The sequence below is a fragment of the Engraulis encrasicolus genome, chromosome 7 (assembly GCF_034702125.1).
Source record: "Engraulis encrasicolus isolate BLACKSEA-1 chromosome 7, IST_EnEncr_1.0, whole genome shotgun sequence".
Taxonomy (NCBI): Eukaryota; Metazoa; Chordata; class Actinopteri; order Clupeiformes; family Engraulidae; genus Engraulis; species Engraulis encrasicolus.
The window spans coordinates 7,058,729-7,081,736 of record NC_085863.1 but is presented as its reverse complement, the minus strand read 5'-3'; the positions used below and the strand labels follow the sequence as shown (position 1 = coordinate 7,081,736).

At 45.0% G+C, this 23,008-nt stretch overlaps 2 protein-coding genes across 2 annotated transcripts in view; one reads left to right on the top strand and one right to left on the bottom strand.

Moving 5' to 3' along the window:
* The window catches only part of map6a (microtubule-associated protein 6a), a 29,833-nt gene extending 9,533 nt beyond the window's left edge, over positions 1 to 20,300 (bottom strand). The window contains exon 1 of the mRNA XM_063202753.1: positions 19,147 to 20,300. Coding sequence (XP_063058823.1) covers positions 19,147 to 19,895 — 749 coding nt within the window. The 5' untranslated portion in view covers positions 19,896 to 20,300. The remainder of the gene's footprint in view (positions 1 to 19,146) is intronic.
* A 2,103-nt stretch (positions 20,301 to 22,403) lies between these two features.
* The window catches only part of mogat2 (monoacylglycerol O-acyltransferase 2), a 38,853-nt gene continuing 38,248 nt past the window's right edge, over positions 22,404 to 23,008 (top strand). The window contains exon 1 of the mRNA XM_063202752.1: positions 22,404 to 22,497. Coding sequence (XP_063058822.1) covers positions 22,404 to 22,497 — 94 coding nt within the window. The remainder of the gene's footprint in view (positions 22,498 to 23,008) is intronic.

The window sequence follows — 23,008 nt, the reverse complement described above, 5'->3', positions numbered from 1 at the left end:
AAGCAAGTTGATTGGAGGGCTTATAAACGATGAAGAAAGCTGATTGGACGCCTGTAAAAAGTAAAGAAAGCGGATTGGAGGGCTGGCTTGGAGGGCTATACCAAGCGCAGTGGAGCTGAAGCTAAGCCCCTGCGAGGGGTTGCATAAGAGGACAGTGTTGCCAAATTGGGCTGTTTCCCACCCAATTGGGCTGCTTAGGATGGCAGTGTGCGGGCAAAAATGGCATTTAGCAGAAAAACCCGCCCAATTTTTGCCATAGACATCAATAGAATTGGGCGGGATTTTGTGCTTCTAGGCAGGTTTTGAGCATTTTTTGGGCTGGAAATCATCAGCCTCATCTGGCAACCCTGTAAGAGGAGTGAAGTCCAGAGCAATGAAGACACCGCATAGAGCACACACACAGCAATGGCCACATATACATATAATGGCCACCACACACACAGCTAAATACACGACACACACACACATACACACACACCAATGCCCACCGCACAAACACACAGCTAAATACATGACACACACACACACACATACACACACACCAATGACCACCGCACACACACAGCTGAAGACACCCCACACACACACACACAGCTGAAGACATGACATACACAGCAATGGCTATCGCACACACACACCAATGACCACCCCACACACACACACAGCTGAAGACATGACACACAGCAATGACTATCGCACACACACAGCAATGAAGACACATCACACACACAGCAATGGCTATCGCACACACACAGCACACACACAGCAATGAAAATACGACACAGCACAGCACAGCACAGAGAGAGAGAGAGATACAGACATAGAGACCGACAGACACAGAGGGAGAGAGAGAGAGATACAGACATACAGACCGACAGACACAGAGGGAGAGAGAGAGAGATACAGACATACAGACCGACAGACACAGAGGGAGAGAGAGAGATACAGACCGACAGACACAGAGGGAGAGAGAGAGAGATACAGACATAGAGACCGACAGACACAGAGGGAGAGAGAGAGAGATACAGACATACAGACCGACAGACACAGAGGGAGAGAGAGAGAGATACAGACATACAGAGCGACAGACACAGAGGGAGAGGGGAGACAGAAAGACAGCACAGAGAGAGGGGGGGGGGGGCAGACGGACAGATAGATACCGATAGACATAGAGAGAGAGAAAGAAAAAGACAGAAATATCAGACACAGCAGCACGTAGAGATACAGAAGGGATGGGGGGGGGGGGCTGAGTGCAATGATCATTACAGTATATGCAACTGGAGACGAAAGGGAGACCGGTTGAGGGTCTGAGAGAGAGAGACAGGCTGAGGCTCTGAGGGCTGAGAGAGAGAGACAGGTGAGGGAGAGAGAGGGAGACAGGCTGATGGGGAAAGGGAGAGAGGGTCTGAGGGAGAGAGAGGGAGACAAGCTGAGGGTCTGAGGGAGAGAGAGGGAGACAAGCTGAGGGAGAGAGAGGGAGACAAGCTGAGGGAGAGAGAGGGAGACAAGCTGAGGGAGAGAGAGGGAGACAAGCTGAGGGAGAGAGAGGGAGACAAGCTGAGGGTCTGAGGTCTGAGCAGGGCTTATACAACCCCCCAGATATACATTACATTACATTACATTGCATTGCACTCAGCTGACGCTTTCATTTATTCAAAGCAACTTACAGTTATTATTTGTCAGGGTATTGGTTACAGTCCCTGGAGCAATGTGGGGTTAGGTGCCTTGCTCAAGGGCACTTCAGCCATGGATGGAGATGTAGGGAGAGGTCAGGGGGGATTCGAACCTGCAACCCCTAGATTGAAAGACCAACTCTCTAGCCACTAGGCCACGACTGCCCCCATATATACCATATGCCAGATCTAGCATATATACCATTACTGTACACAGAATGATGCCTGTGGTGGGGATATGGGGGTGAAAAGGGGGGACAGAGGGGAGAGGTGGGAGTGAGGAGAGGTAGTTAAAAGAGCCAGAAAACGGAGGGGGGTTGGGTGTATTGCAGAGGAAGGAGAGGGGGCGTATGGGAGAGAGGAGAGGGGGAGCAAGTGGGGAGCATAGACACACATCAAATGTTTATGATGGGGAGAGGAGGAGGAGATTGGTGGTGGGGGTGCAGTATGATCAGAAGGCAGAGGGGGGTAAGAGAAAAGGGAGGAGAGAGAGAGGGTGGAGGGTACGAAAGAAGGGAGGAGAGATAGGAGGGGTGTAAGGGGGAAGGGATAGGAAGGAGGGAGGGCAGAGGACAGAGATGAAAGAGGGAGGGAGAGGGGGATGCATGGGAGAAGGGAGGAGAGAGAGAGTAGGAAGGAGGGAGGGCAGAGGAGGGTAGAGGAGAGAGATGAAAGAGGAAGGGAGTCAGAGGGCAGAGGAGAGAAATTAAAGGGGGGGGTGTCGAGAGGAGGGTAGGGTGGCAGAGGGAGGAGAGGAGATGAGTAGAGGGTACAGAGGGAGTGCATAGGAGAAGGGAGGATAGAAAAAGAGAGAAAAAGAGAGAAGGAAGGGCGGAGGGTAGAGGGGCAGAGGGTGCAGAGGGAGTGCATAGGAGAAGGGAGGATAGAGAGAGAGAGAGAGAAAGAGAGAAAGAGAGAAGGAAGGGTGGAGGGTAGAGGGGTAGAGGGGGCATCAGAGGAAGGAGGCAGAAGGGATGCTGTGAAATCTCTCCAATACACGCACAGCATGAATACAACACGCCACGATACATGTGTAATAACACATAGGCCTACACAGCACTGCATATGCTACGGATATTCTTGTACTTGATCGTAATTAGTAATAATAATTAGTTTCATAATATACATGTAAAATCATATCTGAAAATAATTAGATTCATCAGTAATGTTTCAACATTCCAATAATGTTTCAAGTTGTCCATAACTACCATGTTATGCGTAATGTATGTATCTACAATACAACTCAAATTCAATGTGTTCACCAGATATGCTGTTCATAGTGTTACCCGACCGTGTCAGCGAACACAACAGACGTGCGTGACTTTTTACGTTTTCGAAATGCTTTGGGCATGTGGAGGGGAGTCATTTATTCATGGCAATATAATACATATTTAATAGGACGAGGAGGGGTGTGGGGGCAGGGTTGAGTTTTTGGTTTGGGGGTTATATGGACAAGAGAAAGAAAGATGTGTGGCTTACACAGATACACAGAGGAAGATAGATAGATGAACAGGGAAGAGAGAACAGGGAGAGAGGCAGAAAGTCAGAGAAAGAGATAAACAGAGTGAGGGCAGAGAGAGATGAAAAAGACATAATGACAAGGAAAGAGAGAGAGAGAAAAGAGAGAGAGAGAGAGAGAGAGAGCAGAAATTTTGTAAATTTAGAGAGAAAGCTGGAGGAGGAAGACAGGGGGAAGAGAGATAGAAAGAGAGAGAGAGAAAGTGCGTGAGAGCAAGTAAGGGGGGGGGGGTAGGAAGATAGGAAGAGGCATGGGGGTGTATGCAGAGGGTAAGCAGGTCTTGCAGCATTATACAGCAGTCTTGTGCCTACTGTATCTCCCAGAGCCAACAATGGATGCTGTGTACTGTGTGCTGTGTACTGTGCAGGGAGGCTGCAGAGGAGACAGCCCTGAGTGAGGCTGCAGAGGAGACAGGGTGCTTGGTACCATACAGTGCAGCCAGAGATTCTTTAAGTATAGAGATATGCCAACATAATAGGTTTCTATGGGCACCTAACATGACCAGATTCCGGTCTGCCTAAAGGGGTGTGTCATAATGCTCCTAGCATTGAATAGAACAGTCCTCAGGTCTGCCTAGGTCTGCCTAAAGGGGGATTTCCCCCCCAATAATAGAACCCGGAAATAATGGGCCAATGGAACCTCTCTCTCTCTACTCTCTCTGGTGCAGCACTGCTGGACACACGCTGCAGGGTAATGGCCAACAGGGCTTTAAGGACAACCTGGGCTAAGCCTGGCTCTAGGGCGAATCCCATCTAATTCCCATTTATTTCAGTGACATTTTGAAAACTAGTGTTGTCTGAGTGAGGCTGCAGAAGAGACCGGGTGCTTGGTACCATACAGTGCTGCTGGACACACGCTGCAGGGTAATGGCCAACAGGGCTTTAAGGACAACCTGGGCTAAGCCTGGCTCTGCTAGTCAACAGCGAGTAAATTAAAAGACAAACCCACCCAGTGAATTGTGGTGTGAATACAATTACAAACACTTAGAACAGGGATGTCAAGCTCAGGCCAGGGGGCCAAATCTGGCCTCATTCGGCCTCATTCGCCAGCGACCACATCTGCATGAAAGGGCTACAATAGTAGCGACACCCCTTCTGACCCGTAGCACGCTATGCTGTAGTTTCATAGTGACCATTTGGGCATTTGGGTTGCCAACTCCCTGGGGAAAAATAAGGGACACCTCATTCACACGTAGATTAAAATAGCCAACGGGGGTCTGTGTCTCCCACCCAACATTGTTTTATTTTTTTAAGTGCAATTCTCTACATTTTAAGCAATTATATGGCGAATTATGGCATATCCCATCTCATTCTCATCTATTCCATTGACATTTTGAAAACTAGTGTTCATTCTGACGGTTATACAGGACACATTGACGCCCGTTCGAGCTCAATACTACCCGCCCATACTTTTGTTTGTGATACGGGACGATTCCGTATGTCAAAGTACGGTTGACAAACCTAGTGACCGTAAACCGGCCTAAGTGAGAAATGAAAATGGCCGCCAAGGGACTAAATTCTCACATTTCACACCTCACTCTGATCAATAACACACACACACACACACACACACACACACACACACACACACACACACACACACACACACACACACACACACACACACACACACACAGACACACACACACACACACACACACACACACACATAAAGGCATTAAAACATCATCTATCAGCCCATCGCTGTAGGCTGGACACACTGAGGGGGCGTGTAGTGTTCACCTCACTAAACCTTCATCTGTCACTGTGGACACTAATCAATACTCCACACTTACTATGTGGAGGAGGGCGCAGATAATAACACACAGTAGTAAAAACATGTTTATTTTAGATTATATGGGGGCGCACTGACACACACACACACATGCATTCACACTAAGAAACCTATAGATTTTATGGGAGTACACTGATACACTACACAAACATTCACACACACCCACGCACGCACACAGACACAGACACACACACACACACACACACACACACACACACATACACACACACACAGACTAAGAAACCAATAAAATATGTGTATCTGAACCACACACACACATAGACGCGATCAATAATGTACACACACACACAGACACACAGACACACACAGACACACACAGACACACACACACACACACACACACACACACACACACAGACACACAGACACACAGACACACAGACACACACACACACACACACAGCCGTTCTCATGTTGGTGCAATACCGCTACGAAGATGTAAAAGCTGGATTCTAGTGAAATTCAGAGGCATGTGCTGCCCTTCCCAAACTTATACGCATATCGAACAGCACGCCTTAGAAAACTGCACAGTAACAAAAACAGTGAACAGTGAACAGTGGGTTTCGCTCTCTCTCACCACGGAATCTGCAAGCACAGTTGTAGCCCCATCAGGTACTGACCACAGTCAGCTATTTCACATGATGTATTGGCTTTAAAAAGTGCTGTGTAACGCTTTAATTTGTACACAGAAAATGCTGCTCCCGGATTCATTAAAAGTGGGTTTTCAACAGGACTCCAGACACACACACAAATACGTACAGTACAGTATACTGGCAAACATACATGCACTTACGTACGCACGCACACACACACAGACACTCTCACACAGAACACACAAATTGACTCAAACATAGGACATCACATAGGCCTATCACCCCTCACCAGCATACCTGAACACAGACACGCAGGGACACACAGACACACACACACAACAACAAGACACACACATTCTGTGTCATGTACTGTATCTTTTTCTCTCCAGTGCTGCTTCTATTCTCATCTAATTAGTGTTGCTGGTGTAGGGTCTGATTAATGCTCATTGGTGATCTGCCAACCGCACAGCACAGCTTGCCAACACTCACACCGGCTCCTTATCCCTCCTCTCCTCTCCTCAGACGGCCATTTAAACTTTTGCTACTGCTGCTGTCCTGTTACAGTAATGATACTACAAATAAAGACCTGACAGGAACACAGTAGCTTCTGCCTTCTGAGTTGAAAGGGATTTGAGATGGCGTCGAGAGATGGTAAATAACGAAGACACAATAGGTAGAAGAGTAAAAGTGTCTGGGATGATGTGGTTTCAGATGGCAACAGAGAAAACATACCCAAGTGGCTAAATAACGAGGACACAGTAGTTGGACAGCATGAGAAACAGCAGACACAGCAGGTTGAAAGCATCCAGAGTAATTTGAAATGAAGCTCTTTTCTCTCAGTTTACTAGTAAGGAGAGATACTGCGTTCTGAAATTGTAGGGCAGTATAGTCTACTGTGGCTAACTAACAACAGTTTTCAGGAGAAGATGAGTTTTATGTTAAGTGTCAGGGTGACTGATTTGTGAACAGTAATAGAAAAACTAGAAAGCCTTTTCTAGCCTGAGAGGCTAATTATAGCTTCGTGTTCACCCAGTTTACAGGCGTCTGCTGAAGGACCTTTGAATGGACGTCCTTCGCGTGTCACATTCATCAAACAACAAAAGCTCTTGCTCACACTTAGTATGTAAAACTATTGGCATACACCAGAATGAATAGGAATTAATGTGTATCTAAAAATAGGAAATACTGAGAACACTTGACAGAAGTAATTGCAAATCAGAATGCCAAAATAAACAGTTTGCGTAAATGAATTGTTCGCGTTGTAACCTGAATAAGCCAAAATCGCATTGGTATGTGTCAGAAAAGGTGGAGAAAAGGTGTTCCATACAACAAGGCACAGTGCTTTAAAAACAATAGCTATAGTTCACATTATAACAGACAGTACTGATGAAACCATCAGTACTGAATCCATCTAACAGACATCTCTGATAGCCTGACCTTTTCTCCTTCAGCATCACAACCCTGTGATTCACACACCCCTTCATGGCCTGGGTAGCAGAGTAGTTGCGGTGTGATAATAACCCATGGCCTGGGTAGCTGGGTAGTTGCGGTGTGATAATAACCCAGCTCACTGTTCATCTGCAGGACGTGGGAAAGGTCTGATGATACAATTTGAGTGTGATTAAATGTTACAAAGGAGAACTTTATGAGGCGTATGAAGATATCAGATGGGAATAAAATGAAATCATGTACTGAATGTTACAGAGAACTGTGGCTGAGTTTTATTAAATGATGTGCAGTGCAATAACAATTCTGAATTGAATCAGCACACACACACACACACACACACACACACACACACACACACACACACACACACACACACACACACACACACACACACACACACACACACACACACACACACACACACACACACACACACACACACAACTAGGCCTACTACCCTCCCCCCCAACACACACACAAACACACACACACATTAGATCATGTGCAGTGCAATAACAATTCTGAATCGTGATAAGAATAAGCTTTACAACTCAAATTCTTGTTTTTCACAGACAGCTAAATCTATGAGGACTATGAGGACTATGAAGACAAGCTATAAAGAAAATAACACACACACATACTGCTGCTGGTGTATTTAATAAAAACCTTTTTTTAATTATTTATTTCTTCAAATGCTACTATTACTATGTCAGAACGCTATAAAGGACTTTTAGAAAAAAGAACAACAAAATACCTCCTCTTAATGTATGTTCTCTACAAGTCTTCTGTTGTCCAGTCTTGCACTTTAAATGTCTGTATGAGCAATGTCTACGTCCATACTGTCTATGTCCATGTATGAGTACTGTCTATGTCTATACTGTCTATGTCCTTACCTAGATTAGTCTATGTCTGCATGGGAGAGCAAGAAACGCAATTTCAAATTCTTTGTATGACCAGTGCATGTAAAGAAATTGACAATAAACTTGACTTGACATTGTACTGCAAAATACCCTAGCCTATGCTATGAAGATTACCGGTGGTCTATGCTTTTAACCCTCCTGTTATCCTTGTAGACAGGTCATCAGCTGGGAAAATTAGGCCTTTCGTCCTACCGCACTTTTCTCTGTGGATTACTGACCAGAAGCCCTATTGGAAGAAATTAAAACATGGGGCCACGTCAATTTTTGCTCAGAATTCAATATGGCCGCCATTTTCCAAAATGACTTGTTTTCATGTATTATTACATTGTACTATAAGGTGATATTCATGAACGATTAACATCTTTCAGCACTATTCTGTCCTATTTCCTTACAAACATGTTTACAAAGGTTGACTAAACTAAAACAAATGAAAATAAAGTTGGCCACCTTGCAATATCCAAAGGAAAGTGCTGAAAATAATGATTGAAATGCACATACATGGCTGTCTATGGCTGGGAAAATTAGGCCTATTGTCCTGTCAGGGTTTTCACAGTGGAATACAGACCAGAAGGCCTATTGAAACAGAACTTGGGGCCATCTATGTCCTCCAAAATTCAAAATGTTCTCTGTTTTTCAGAATGGCAGACTTTCACACATTTTTCTCAATACTGCAAGGCCATAATTATCAATAAAGATTACATATTTTTCAGTTAAATTGTCCTATGTCCTTACAGACGTGAGTATAAAGGTTGTAGAAAAAGGCATGAATAAATATATCTTGCCACTTTGAAATATCCAAAGGAATGTTGTCAAATGATTGAATTTCACAAACACAGTGGACTGCTGAAAAAAGGCATATTGTCCTGCCAAACTGTGTGTGTGTGTGCGTGTGTGCGGGCGTGTGTGTGTGTGTGTGTGTGTGTGTGTGTGTGTGTGTGTGTGTGTGTGTGTGTGTGTGTGTGTGTGTGTGTGTGTGTGTGTGTGTGTGTGTGTGTGTGTGCGTTTGTGTGTGCGTGCGTTTGTGTGTGTGTGTGTGTGCCTGAGTGCGGTTTTCTCAAGTGTGTGTGGCCAGTGTGCTTCTTACACTGACATAGACACAGTAGACCCGGTGTGTGTGTGTTGGGGGGGGGGGTAGGGGGACCGAATGATGTGGAGGAGCGGGGGGATGAATGAGGGGGTGAGCGGGGGTAGGGGGGGCAGATTGGGGGGGGGGGGATGAGTCGGGGTTGAATTAGGGGGTGGGGGGCAGAATAGTGTGTGGGGGGATCAGTGAGGTGGTGGGGGGGAATAGTGTGGGGGGTTTAGGGGGGCGGAATAGTGAGTGTGTGTGTGGAGGGGGTTAAGTTGAGTCGGGTGGGGGGGTTCACCTGCCAAACTTTTCACATTGGGTCGGGGGTGGGCGAGTATTTTGTGGGGGGGTGGGGGGAGAATGAGTCAGGTGGGGCAGAATAGTGGGGGGTGAGTGAGGGGGGGAGAGTGAGGGGGGGGAGGAGGCAGAATAGTGTGTGGGGGGAGATGAGTGAGGGGGTGGGCGAGGCAGAATAGTGTGTGGGGGAAAGACACTGTAGAGCAGGGGAAAGATGAGCGGGGGATACGCGCGGACACACACATGCACACTCACCCTTGCTTTATGCAAAAAAAATGTAGGCCTGAAAAACTTTTGGTCAGTAATGTAATGTGAAAGGTTTGGCAGGTCAATAGCCTTTTTTCAGCAGTCAACTGTGTAATTCAATCATTTTCTGACAACAATCCTTAGGATATTTCAAAGGGGCAAGATATATATTTAAGCAGTGTTGGGAGTAACGTGTTACAAAAGTAACTAATTACTGTAATGCATTACCTTTTTGAGTAACGCAGTAATGTAACTGATTACAGGGGAAAAAATCTGTAATATGTCCTCGTTACAATGCAAGTAACTTGCACATTACAACACATTTTTTTTCACCTAAATTTTGTGGGGGTATTTTGTTTTCTTTATACAATGTTCGCGGATCACCGCGAGATCAGCTATTGCATCTGACAGCCTACGTCCGCGCAGAGATTTTAAAGTTCCACGCAGAACATTGCTTCCTTTTTCACGCTTCGTCTCTCGAAATGGCAGGCTGACAAAGGATGACCGATCCAGAAGATCCAGCTTGCTCGTTTTCAAGATGGGTAGGCCTATATGCCCCCTACTTTGACTTCACTGAAAATAAGGACGCCAAGAACATTTAAGTTAAATTGCACACTGTACTTGTAACCCAAACCGCTTTCCACGTCGAAAAACAGTAGCCTACAAACAATTTGACGATTTGAAGAGGTGCCATAGCACCACCAAATTAGTCAGGAAAGGAGGGGATGCATCCCATTCGCACGAGACAGGGACACGGCAGGGTAGGTTATCCGACGGGGGGGATGAGTACGTTGCACCCCCCTCACTTTTGTTCAACTAAACATCACTAAAATTGAAATAAATCCATTTGAAATAAAATATTATACGTTCGCCTGTCAAAGTAGTGAAATTGAAAATGCTTGCTGTCGTTGCATCACTCTGTAGCCTATCACTGTAAATTCCAGCGCAATAGTTGCATGAATAGAACTAGCTGTTTGTGCAAAGTCGCAAAATATGCTGGCCGCGGTGCCTACTGAGCACGCGTAAAGAATAGTTCTTGAGTTGTGAGTGAGTGACAAACTGATCTCCGCACGAAGTCACATGATTCTGGCGAGCCACGAGCTTGCAAACTGACTGGCTGGTATCCTCGCAATCTTTTTTTCGCCTATAATTTCGTTCATTGATAAGACATTTTTCCCGGTGTGCTGTATAATTAGTATTCAAAATGGGCCTACTGTAGCAATGCATCTGCTCTTTTATCAATAATAATTTTCAAACTCCTAGTGCAGTGAGGTGGCTTTATGTTTCAGCCAAGTGCAACGGAGCCTGTGCTGCATGCGTCCATAATAGAACCCAGCGCTGGTGTGCATGGTAAGGTGTGGTAAGAAGAGAAAGGATTAATCATTGTATTGGTGAATCAATGTATGTGGGTAAGACGCAATTCCTGAAAATGTTGGTTTTCAGTCTGGCTTCCAAAACGACTGGATGGCAGGTGAAAGTCATGCCACCTCATAGATTTGCACTGTAGATTGCCAAATCCTTATTTCCAGTCATTTTGGCTTAAGTAACTAAAAGTAATGCAAAAGTAGTGTAATGCCTTACTTTAAAAAAAAAGTAATGTTGTAATGTAAGGCATTACTTTTAAATGACAGTAACATGTAATAAGTAGTGCATTACAGTTTTTGAGTAACTTTCCCAACAGTGTACTTAAGTTACATCATTCTGTTGCCAACCTTTGTACTCACGTCTGTAGATTGGAGATAGGACAGAATTTCACTGAAAATAGGTTGCCTTTATTGATAATTATGGTCTCAAGGGCCGTACACACACATCGCTGCTATTTACTAGCTTCTCACTTGCTCGTCTCCCATTCTAAAAAACAGAGAACATTTTGAATTTTGGAGCACATTTGAGATGGCAACCAGCTGGAGAATCTTTTTCAATAGGCCTTCTGGTCTGTAATCCACTGTGAAAACCCTGACAGGACAATAGGCCTAATTTTCCCAGTCATAGACTCTGTATGTGCATTTCAATCATTATTTTCAGCACTTTCCTTTGAATATTGCAAGGTGGCCAACTTTATTTTCATTTGTTTTAGTTTAGTCAACCTTTGTAAACATGTATGTAAGGAAATAGGACAGAATAGTGCTGAAAGATGTCAATAGTTCATGAATATCACCTTATAGTACAATGTAATAATGCATGAAATCAAGTCATTTTGGAAAATGGCGGCCATATTGAATTCTGAGCAAAAATTGACGTGGCCCCATGTTATAATTTCTTCCAATAGGGCTTCTGGTCAGTAATCCACAGAGAAAAGTGCGGTAGGACGAAAGGCCTAATTTTCCCAGCTGATGACCTGTCTATTGGGGTCTATTTGACCCCTTTCAATGTTTAACACCTGAAAAATACATGAAGTACATATTTCTTCTGCCTCATCTTTGATGACTTTTCCTAAATAGATGGGATGAATGTGAAAAACGTGAAATTTCAGCAAAAATGTTTTCCCTAAGTGCTGTACACATTTAGGTTACATCCGTGTTCCTTGGGGTCAATTTGACCCCAATTGTTTCAAGTGTATAAAACATAAATGGAACATTCATATTTTGCAAATAAATGTTAAAATCTGTTTAGATAATGTGAAATACATGAAAATAAGCTATTCAGCCATGTTTCTTCTGAACATTTTGCTTTTGTTTGGGCCCTGATAACTAAAAATGCTTATGATATGGGGGAGGCCTAAAAGTAATTCACGGCAACATTTTGGACATTGGTGGCTAATACAGCATTGACATTTTGACAAAATACACCAACTGAACCTTGTTGTACCCAAAGCACCATCATGGCACCCACCACAGCAACACCCCCCCCCCCCCCCCCCCCTACCCCCGCATTCCTGTACCTTGGGAGCTACTTTTGCACCCTCCCACTACACACAAACACTAGTATAAGAAGGGTCACATATAGTCAGCATTGCTGTGCATGCTGTTCTGTGCCCAGCATACATAATTATAAGTGATGGTATATTTGAAGAGAAGCTTTATGACTGTGATCCAAATATTGAAATGGACGGTTCTGATGGTGACAAGCCATTGTACTTATTTAGATGGAGACAATCTCAAGGTTGTTTGCTATGTTGAGAGATATAATGGTGCTATTCTTCTCCTCATTTCAGTATTGTGTTCCAAATTGACATCTTTGTCTGCAGCCTTGGTTATAAACTGGTGCTACCTGTCATAGAGAAGGCAGGAACAGCAACAGCTGTAACTTTTGTGAAGGACATACACATTGACATCCATACCACAAGTTCTCCAGTGGGCATACATATTGAATAGAAGTAAACATACAAGTTGCTAGCCCTGTTCCTTCAAACATTACCCCACAACCATGACCATGTAATATGTCTACAAGGAGCACATGCAAAACTTTTTTCCTTATGTGCACACTAATTCAAGCGTAGACACAATGTAGAAAACAATGATTTTCTATGTTGTTCCCGAAACTCTTGGTTGGCAATGTATCCATTTTCTTACCTAACTGTTATACTTGTGCTATAAATACACATTGAAACATTCAAAAAAATGAATGTTGGACTTAAAAAACCTTCTGAATGTTTGGAAATATGTCTATTTCTTTTAGGGTCAAATTGACCGATATGGTAATAGATAGATAATATCCTTGATAATCAAATTTGTTTTTTTCTTTTCAAATGTTATAAGTTATAGAAATTCATATTTAGGGAGTATATGGAGCCAATAAAATTAAAATAATATTTGTCCATCTGTTTTTATACCAATTAATGACATTTTATTGGTATTTTTTCTAATTTTTGCCTAGTCGTGGATTAAGTTTTTTGGTGTATAGGCTTTTTGTGGGGGTGCTAGGATATATTGAAAGGACTTTTTATGTCACCAACAGAGCAATAATACATATCTGAGACATAAACATGTGCCAAAGTGTTGTTTCATACTGATTTTGTAGACATTTAAGTGGTTGGGGTCAAATTGACCCCAAGGATCACGGATGTTCCAAAATTTGAGGGTAACAGGAGGGTTAAATCTAGCCTATGCTATGACAAGTAGCGCATGCTATGACAGCTAGCCTACGCTATGCTATGAAGGTCATGGAGTGCAGAGCTGCATTAATATTTCATGTGGACTGTAGCATGACAACACTGCAGAGGGAAAACCTCCATTTAATACTTCTTGCTTGTTGACATGGATGTTGTGATATAATTCATTACATAATTAAGTGCTCAATCTGTCATCCTTCTCATGAAGACATTTCCATATTACATACACACTAATGTTTAATCCCCAAAGTGATGCCACTACTCTATTCTATAGTTATGTGCCTGGTAACGATGACTGCTTCCAAACATCCTGGAGGTACGTAGGCTACATCCCGCTTCATTAAGACCCCATATGGCCATTTTGGGATGAACAATGAGGCTCTGAGTGGATTCAGACAATCCGTGCCACTGGGTGTTGGGTACAGAACACAAGCACAGGCTGTCATTGGAGACAATACCGAGTTATGACAATGGAGACTAGCTGTCAATACAGTACACTGTAGCAACCATCTATTGACAATTGAGTAGTGCTGGAGTGATTATGACGGCTCGCCCATTTCCACAGCGTGGCATGTTCAACTCTGATGTGAGGTGCACTTTACACAGGCTAGGCAGCATAATCAATCCTCCATTTGGCTACTGTGGCTACAGATATTATGGTCGAAAATAGCCATAAAAATGCTAAGTAGCACACTGACACACATGTACCACAGAAACAACCCCTGAGCATCAGTCCATGTCAATGTAATTCATATATGAAGCTGAAAGGATTTCTTATGACCTGGTGACCTTCTGGGGTCCCTGTGTAAGGCACAATAGAACAGAATAGAATAGAATAGAAAAGAATAGAATAGAACAGACTAGAATAGAATAGAACAGAATAGAACAGACTAGAATAGAATAGAATAGAATAGAATAGAATAGAATAGAATAGAACAGAATAGAATAGAATAGAACAGAAAATCACAGAATAGAATAGAACAGAATAGAATAGAAAAGAATAGAATAGAATAGAACGGAATAGAATAGAAAAGGACATGTACTGTACAATATATTTTATCATGCCTGCCTGAAATTCCTCTTTTGCTCTCACTGCATAAAAATATGAAGGAATTTAAGTGGGAAACATTCATGCTACCACACAGAAACATGCCCACAGCAGCCTACATAAAGGTACACATGCATACTTATCATTTATTAGAGAGACATTGCTAGGGCATCATGGATTACAAATAATACTGTGCTGGGTACTGTTCACCTTAAACAATAATCACGACTGTTCTGTCCTCTCTCCTTCCTCTGCATCCACCACAGACAGAGAGAGAGAGAGAGAGAGAGAGAGAGAGAGAGAGAGAGAGAGAGAGAGAGAGAGAGAGAGAGAGAGAGAGAGAGAGACAGAGGTACTTCATCCTGACCATGCTACTGCCAGTCTCATGGCGATGCCAACTGACTGGACACAGCTGTGCCCCCTCACCTCTCTCCGTCCTGCCAAAATGAACTGGCACAGCCACACACTGGCAAAGTGGCACAGCCGCACACACTGACATTACAGGACACTGGCATTACAGGACACTGGCATCGGCACACTGGCACTGACATTGGCACCAGCAATGACATAAATCGACACAAATGCTTTCACTCACCCTCATTCCATCATGCACACTTTTTCCTTTCCTTTTGCCTTCTACAGTCAGCAATCTGTGCTTTGGGTCATTCACATCCATGCTCTTTTGCACTAAGAGGTTACACTTTATTTTAATGGTTCACTATTACAGTGGATCTACCACATTAGGTACAGTGTAATAACCAGTGTAACAGCATTTAATACCATGCAATACCTGTGTAACACTATTTACCAATTGTGTGTTGCTTAGTAGTGAACCATTATAATAAAGTGCTACCCAAAGTGGCTTTTTGTTATGAAGTATTTTGGTGCAGCTCAGCTGTCTATAAATGCGCTTAAAACTACAAAGTAAATCTGACGGAAACGACAGACTCACCAGAGAAGTACAGTAGGAGTCCTGTGCATGAGGGCCTTGTCTATGACATGGCCCTCTCCTGCCTAATACACAGCTGCCTATTGTAGCCCATATTGAGGAGGTGGTCAAAAAGAAAATGGATGTCTTCAACAAACTTACTTAGCAGGTTTAGAGAGCATGTGTAACTACTCAGGTGATATGCGCTAGTTAGCCACTCTGGGATTTAAAGGTCCAGACCGATAGCTAAGCACTACCGATACAGTATGAGGCTTTGGGAGGGAGGTTTACTAACGTTCTACACGGAACTCTGCTAGTTGGCATCCGTTACACATGCATAACATGGCAAATAGTACAGCACGTTAGATGGGCATAACATGGCAAATAGTACAGCACGTTAGATGGGAAACCACTGCACAGCAAACTGCCCTGAACTTCATCAGAACAGACGGGTCAAAGACGTTCAAAATGAAATTGTCTTTCAGTGTAACGGATACCTTCTGCTGACTGTAACTGTAAAAAACCAAGATTTTAAAATTGTTTCAAGTGAATGGAGGACAGCCGAGGCTTTCATGAATTCACTGGAAAAAAATTAAATAAAAAGACTAACGTTTTTTTACAGTTACGGTCAGCAGAAGGTATCCGTTACACTGAAGGACAATTTCATTTTGAACGTCTTTGACCCAGACATACAATACAACAGAATAGCATATGACCAATTGCATTGTTTAGAGAACATGCATAACATGGCAAATGATGACAGTAGGTTAGATTGGACCCTCTGCAGACTCCCCTGAACGTCATCAGAACAGACATACAGTACAACAACAGAATGGCATGTGGCCAGTGGCATACAGAGTATTTCCACTCCGCCTCAACTTACGCTATATTGAAAATTTGTGACCATCCACATTTCACTCCCGTGGACACCTGATAGTGGTGGCCATTGATTTGTGGAAAAGGAGGAAAATATGGAGGGAGATGGAGGGATGGAGATGGATGGATGGAGATGGAGGGATGGAGATGGATGGATGGAGATGGGTGGATGGAGGGAGATGGAGGGATGTGCTTCTTACGTGCCAATGGGAGTACTCCATAGGTATAGATCACTTTACAACTCTGCTTACCGTCCCTCGTAGGCTATGGCCTACAAATCACCAAGGGACCAGCCGACCTGTCATCCGTCCCAAAGCAAAGCCATGAGGGCATTTTATATCACTCACAGAGAGAGAGAGAGAGAGAGAGAGAGAGAGAGAGAGAGAGAGAGAGAGAGAGAGAGAGAGAGAGAGAGAGAGAGAGAGAGATAGATAAAGAGAAGGACACTCACACACACACACACACACACACACCGTCCTGTGCCATCTTAAGTATGCTCCTGACTGCATTCTAAACGTGCACCTTAATAGCTTTTGAAACGAGGGTCACGGTACTGCCATGCCCTGACAACTGCCCTCTCCCCTCCCCTCCTTCTTCCATCACATAGCAAATAGCACAGATGACACTTTTCTTATTACACCTCCAGGCCCCACCAGCTGAGATGTGCTCAGGGATGGACTGGCCAGCTGGCATAGCGGGCATTTCCTGGCGGGCCCCGCACCCTCGTGGGCCCCTATTTTCAGAAATGTAAAAAAAAATATCAATATGTATTTTTTTAACATATCTGAAAAAAGGGCCCACAAGGGTGTGGGGCCCACCGGTTCTGCTCCGCTAATTATGCGGGGGCCCTTTATGCCAAAAGTGCCCTGGCCCCTTTTCTCCCCCAGTCCAGTCCTGCCCAGCCTGAGCTTCATCTAACCTTTGAGAGTGTACCGTCACACCGGTGTGACGGGAATGTTCGGGCAGTGAAAGTTCTATAGAATTCTGGGCGCCATTCAATAAAATGTGGAATTTTAGAATCTTGCATTGTTATAGAACACATTCCTTTTATAGAATGCTCAAAAACCTACACTCTTAAAGGTTAAGAGGAGATTTACATGTCTGAATAGGGGGGACTACTTCCTGATCATGGTATTAAAAGTCTACGAGTCCATTGGATGACATGAGTGAGAGTAAATCGGACTAAATTATGCACGTCATATGTCTCCCCGGTAGCAAATCTGAAATACCACAAAAAGCAGGGACTAATATGTGTGTGTGTGTGTGTGTGTGTGTGTGTGTGTGTGTGTGTGTGTGTGTGTGTGTGTGTGTGTGTGTGTGTGTGTGTGTGTGTGTGTGTGAAGACAGAGAGAGAGAGAGAGAGAGAGAGAGAGAGAGAGAGAGAGAGAGAAAGAGAGAGACTAATATCTGTGTGTGTGTGTGTGTGTGTGTGTGTGTGTGTGTGTGTGTGTGTGTGTGTGTGTGTGTGTGTGTGTGTGTGTGTGTGTGTGTGCGTGCGTGTGTGTAGGACAAGAGTTGTAAATCTGACTAAATGATGCATATCACATGTCTCCCCATCAGGGACGACGAAGCACCAAATCCTGGGCCCTATGCACCCAGCTGCAATGGACCCCCCATTCATATGATATTAACAGGACTCTAAATTGATCTTTTTCTCACCAGCCAAAATGGCTAGTAGTAAATGCTAATTTTACTCGCCAAACACACACTCACTAATGGATCAAAGTGGCTAGTAAGTTGGTCTTTTCTACCAACCAAACTGAAATTTCACCAGCAATTGGCTGGTTGGCTGGTGTTTATTTGGATCCCTGGATATCAATATGGAAAAACAAAAATCTAATTCCCTCTGGGCCCCAATACTGTGTAATATGTGGGGCCCTGGTGACTCAGTCCCACTTTACCCCCTTTTTCGACACCCCTGCTCCCCAGTTGAGAGATCTGAAATACCACATTAAAAGGGGGTAATATGGGGGTGGGGGGTTGGCTGTTAAGCTGTGACACCCAGAGTGACACCCAAGAGTACCAGAGACGTGGCAATAATATGGCAACATAACATGGGGCTTAGAGCTATGGGTAATCTACTCACTCCCTGACAAGGCTCAGAGGGCAGCATCACAGGCCTCAAGGGTTACATATGTTTCATATCGTGACATGTGGCCCTTCACACCAGCCAGTGGCAATATGAGTTCAAAGCAAAATGACAACCAAATAAACCATGACTATTGTAATATCCCCCATACCTGGGCCTATTTCTCTGGCTCCACTACGTCTGGGCTCATGGAGGAAAGTAACATTTCTTAGCAAACACATTAATATGCAATGATAAGCGAAATGGATTAATTAGTTATAACCTAGTACCACATATTCCAAATGACCTCGTTTTACATGTCCAATTCAACCAGGTGATCCTTCAACCAGCCAATCACCTGGCTGAGTTAGCCAGATTTAACCAAGCTATTTGGAGTATGTTGCACTGGATTGTGACTAATGAATCCATTTTGCCCACAATTGCTAATATGTCATCAATTAACACCACATGTGTTCTGTTACATTGCAATAATCTTTTTTCAGACGTTTTGAACCTGATTTGAATGTCATAAATGCAATGTCTCACTTCAGTGTCTTGTACATGTGTGATGTGATGTATAACATGGTGACGTACCTGTAGGAGCTGCCACCGGCCTCCTGTTTGATCTGCCGGTTCAGGGCATCCACCGCGGCCCTCGGCTTGCCCTCTGCGGTCAGCTCCCCTTGCTGCTGTCGCCTCTCCACGGTCACCCCACCGACCCTCTTCTCCCCCTTCGTCACCACCTGCCTCTTTTTCCTCTCGTGTTGCAGTATTTCCTTCTCCTGCACCTTGTCTGCTATCTGGCTCTTCTCCACGCCACTGTCAACAACATCTCCTGTTCCTCCTCCGTGTACATGTTTTGACCTATCAGGGACGCGGTCGTCCGCACCACCAGGTTTGGTGATCCAAGGATGGTCACCCCTTTTCGGGATGGGCCACGGCTTGTAATCTTTCTGATACTGTGTCTCGTTGTTGAAGGGGGTGTCTGGCATGTGGTACTCGTTTTTGGGCTTACAGCTCGGCTCGGGCCGGACTCGCCAGTGTTTATAGTCCTGGCGCGTAACGGACTCGCAGGATTTCTCCCGAATCGGCCCTTTATTACTATGCCCGTGATCCAGCTCCAGGTCCCGGTGAGAGGGCTGCGTTTCTATAGCGACCAGGTTGGCTCGGAGCGGTCCGCACAGCTGCTTGTGTGGATGGTGTTGCTGAATATTGTGGAGATGTTGCATCTCGGACACGTCCGAGTACTTGGTGAAGACCAAAGGCACCGCAATGTCAGCCTTGTCGAGCTGGTTCCAGAAGCGAGCCATGCAGCAAGCCCGCGTTATGCAGGGCCAAGCCATGACTGAGCAGGTTATTGGCGGTGCTACAGTGAAACAGGCCCACAATAATCACGGATAAACTCGTAGTCAAATGCACAATCACTCCGATTATCGCGGTGCTTTCTTTTACTATTCCGTCAGGCCCAGCCTCTAATTTATGTTCAAGATGTCCGCGCTGTCTTCAATGTTTTGATTCTCCGTTGTAAAATGCACAGTGATACACACAATTTAATCCATGCTGACGACACGAGATCTCCCTATTTTAACGCACAAATCATTTGCACAAAAAACGGTACCTTTTGTGTCGGGCGCCACGGTTTAATTTGAAGGCTTGCAGGGGAGCGAAAAATCAGCCAGCGATCCCTCCGTTCCGTTATGGCTCTCCTCCTCTCTCTCGTGCTGCTTGGCCACGGTCGGTCGCTGTTGCGCTCGAGATTTCTGCAAGCTGAAGCAGCCCCTCCCGCGCGCTCAGCAGGCACGAAGAAGATGCTCAGAATTGGACCAGAGCTGTATCACCTGGCACCGTCATCAGCAGCACGCGCGCAGAGTCTGCAGAGAGGAGGAGGAAAGAGGAGGAGGAGGAAAGAGGAGGAAGGCGTGCACTAGCTTCTCATTCGATGTTTTCAGCGATGGAGCGCTGCGCACAGTTGAAGAGAGAGAGAGAGAGAGAGAGAGAGAGAGAGAGAGAGAGAGAGAGAGAGAGAGAGAGCAAACACTGCGGACACGCCTAAATAATCAGTAGCCCTCCTGACTGACTGAAGGCTCTCTCGTTACCCACGTCAGTCTTTGGGGAGAATATATAAGGTCCCACTGCAGAAGACGCTCTATTGTCATGCTAATGGAGTGTGGGGCAGCATGATGCCAGATGGTTTGGTTGGTTTTACATGGTTTTACGTCTGATTATGTAATCCTCCGTGTCCAACAGCTGTCAGTGTGGTGCACATCAAAAGTCTCATTTCGCTGCCGTCATTGCTGCCCCTCACTCTAATTGGTCATTAGAGATGGAGATGGCAGCTTATATGATAATGCAAGGACATCACAGATGAACACTAGAAATGAAGGCATTTCCCCAACAAGATGCATGCATCTCCCTTCAAAATACAGGCCAAATCCTCCTTACAACGCATACACACTCAAATCGACTTTGCTTGCAACTGAGTTAACCCTTTCGTGCAGATCCTATACTTACTATTATAGCCAACTATAATAATTTGGGGAATTAATTAATCAGTGCACCCTGAGCATGATACCAGAGCGACTACACTCTCAGAATCTCTGATGATACCTTTATGTTGCACTGCTGCATTGGGGTACAGTTTCGGGGTCACCCCTTGCACGGGTGAGGCATAAATGCAATTTATTTTCGTGCAATGATCACTGAGTGCGGTGGACTGAGTGCTGTGTCATAATAACAATGGCAGTCTTCCAGGGTGGGCTTTGATTATAAACCTGTTGTTATCAGGCTGTTAATGACCAAGGCGAAGAGTAATCAGTTACTTATGACCTTTGATAATGCCATAATGTCAATGTCAACAGGGATCTTATTATAATGCATTAGATCTTGGTCAGCAGAGACAGTGAGTCGGATCATCAACAATCCCACGTGCATGAAAGAGCTGCAGCTGCTTAAACTCAACAAGTTAATAGTCTTTAGTAATGTACACACATTGAGGAGCCAGTGTAAAGTGTTTTCTCTTTTTTTTTTGCTCAATCCAATGCATAGGGTCTAAAGTCTGATGACAGAGATAGAGTTGCACTTGGGTTGTTCAACTTTGCATTGAAAGAGTAGGTAAGATAAGAGAGAGAGGAGGGAGAGAAAGAGAGAGAGAGAGAGAGAGAGAGAGAGAGAGAGAGAGAGAGAGAGAGAGAAAGAGATAGAGAGAGATAGGGAGGGAGAGAGAGAGAGAGAGAGAGAGAGAGAGAGAGAGAGAGAGAGAGAAAGAGATAGAGATAGAGAGGGATATGGAGGGAGAGAGAGAGAGAGAGAGAGAGAGAGAGAGAGAGAGAGAAAGCAATGAGTACTGTAAGGTGACAGAGGGGGGAGGAGGTGAGTGAGTGTGGAGTGGAGAGAGGAGGGGAGGGGAGGGAAGAGAGGAGGGGAGTGTGGAGTGGAGAGAGGAGGGGAGGGGGGAGGAGGTGAGTGAGTGTGGAGTGGAGAGAGGAGGGGAGGGGAGGGAAGAGAGGAGGGGAGTGTGGAGGGGAGGGGGGAGGAGGTGAGTGAGTGTGGAGTGGAGAGAGGAGGGGAGGGGAGGGGAGAGAGGAGGGGAGTGTGGAGGGGAGGGGGGAGGAGGTGAGTGTGGAGTGGAGTGGAGAGAGGAGGGGAGGGGAGGGAAGGTTACAGAGTATCAGACTTTGACCCTGAAGTGAAGGGTGAAGGCTAACTTCAGGTCGGCCTCTCAGAGAGCTCACCTGTGTGGGTCTGCCCTGCTCTGCTCTGCGCTCGCGACGCGTTACTCCGTCCGAGAGGCTCAAGAGGCTCGCCAACGGAACCGAGGAGAGGAGAGCACAGCACAGCTCCGCAGAGCCACCATGAAGATCGAGTTCGCCCCCAGAAATGTGCCCCTCAAGAGGCGGCTGCAGACGGCCGCCCTGCTGCAATGGGTCTTCTCCTTCCTCTGCCTAGGTAGGTGTGTAGTGTGTTGCTGTAGTGTGTGTGTGTGTTGCTGTAGTGTGTGTGTGTGTGTGTGCGTGTGTGTGTGTGTGTGTGTAGTGTGTTGCTGTAGTGTGTGTGTGTGTGTGTGTGTGTGTGTGTGTGTGTGTGTGTGTGTGTGTGTGTGTGTGTGTGTGTGTGTGTGTGTGTGTGTGTGTTACTGTAGTGTGTGTGTGTGCATGTATGCATGCATGCATGTTACATAATATCTGTGCACACTGCCCTGTCAATCAGCTGTCAGTCAAGAATGCGTATGTACTACTTCTAGATATTTGTTTCATTACTTTGCATAGCTAGGGTTGACCATAACTGCAGGTAATATAGTTCATGACCACACTGCCTTGTCCAGCCATTTAAGACAAAATGATTTAAAGTAACGCTACCACCTTGAGGCCTATATACTTTCATGATTGAAGTAACGCTACCACCTTGAGGCCTATATACTTTCATGATTAAAGTAACGCTACCACCTTGAGGCCTTACC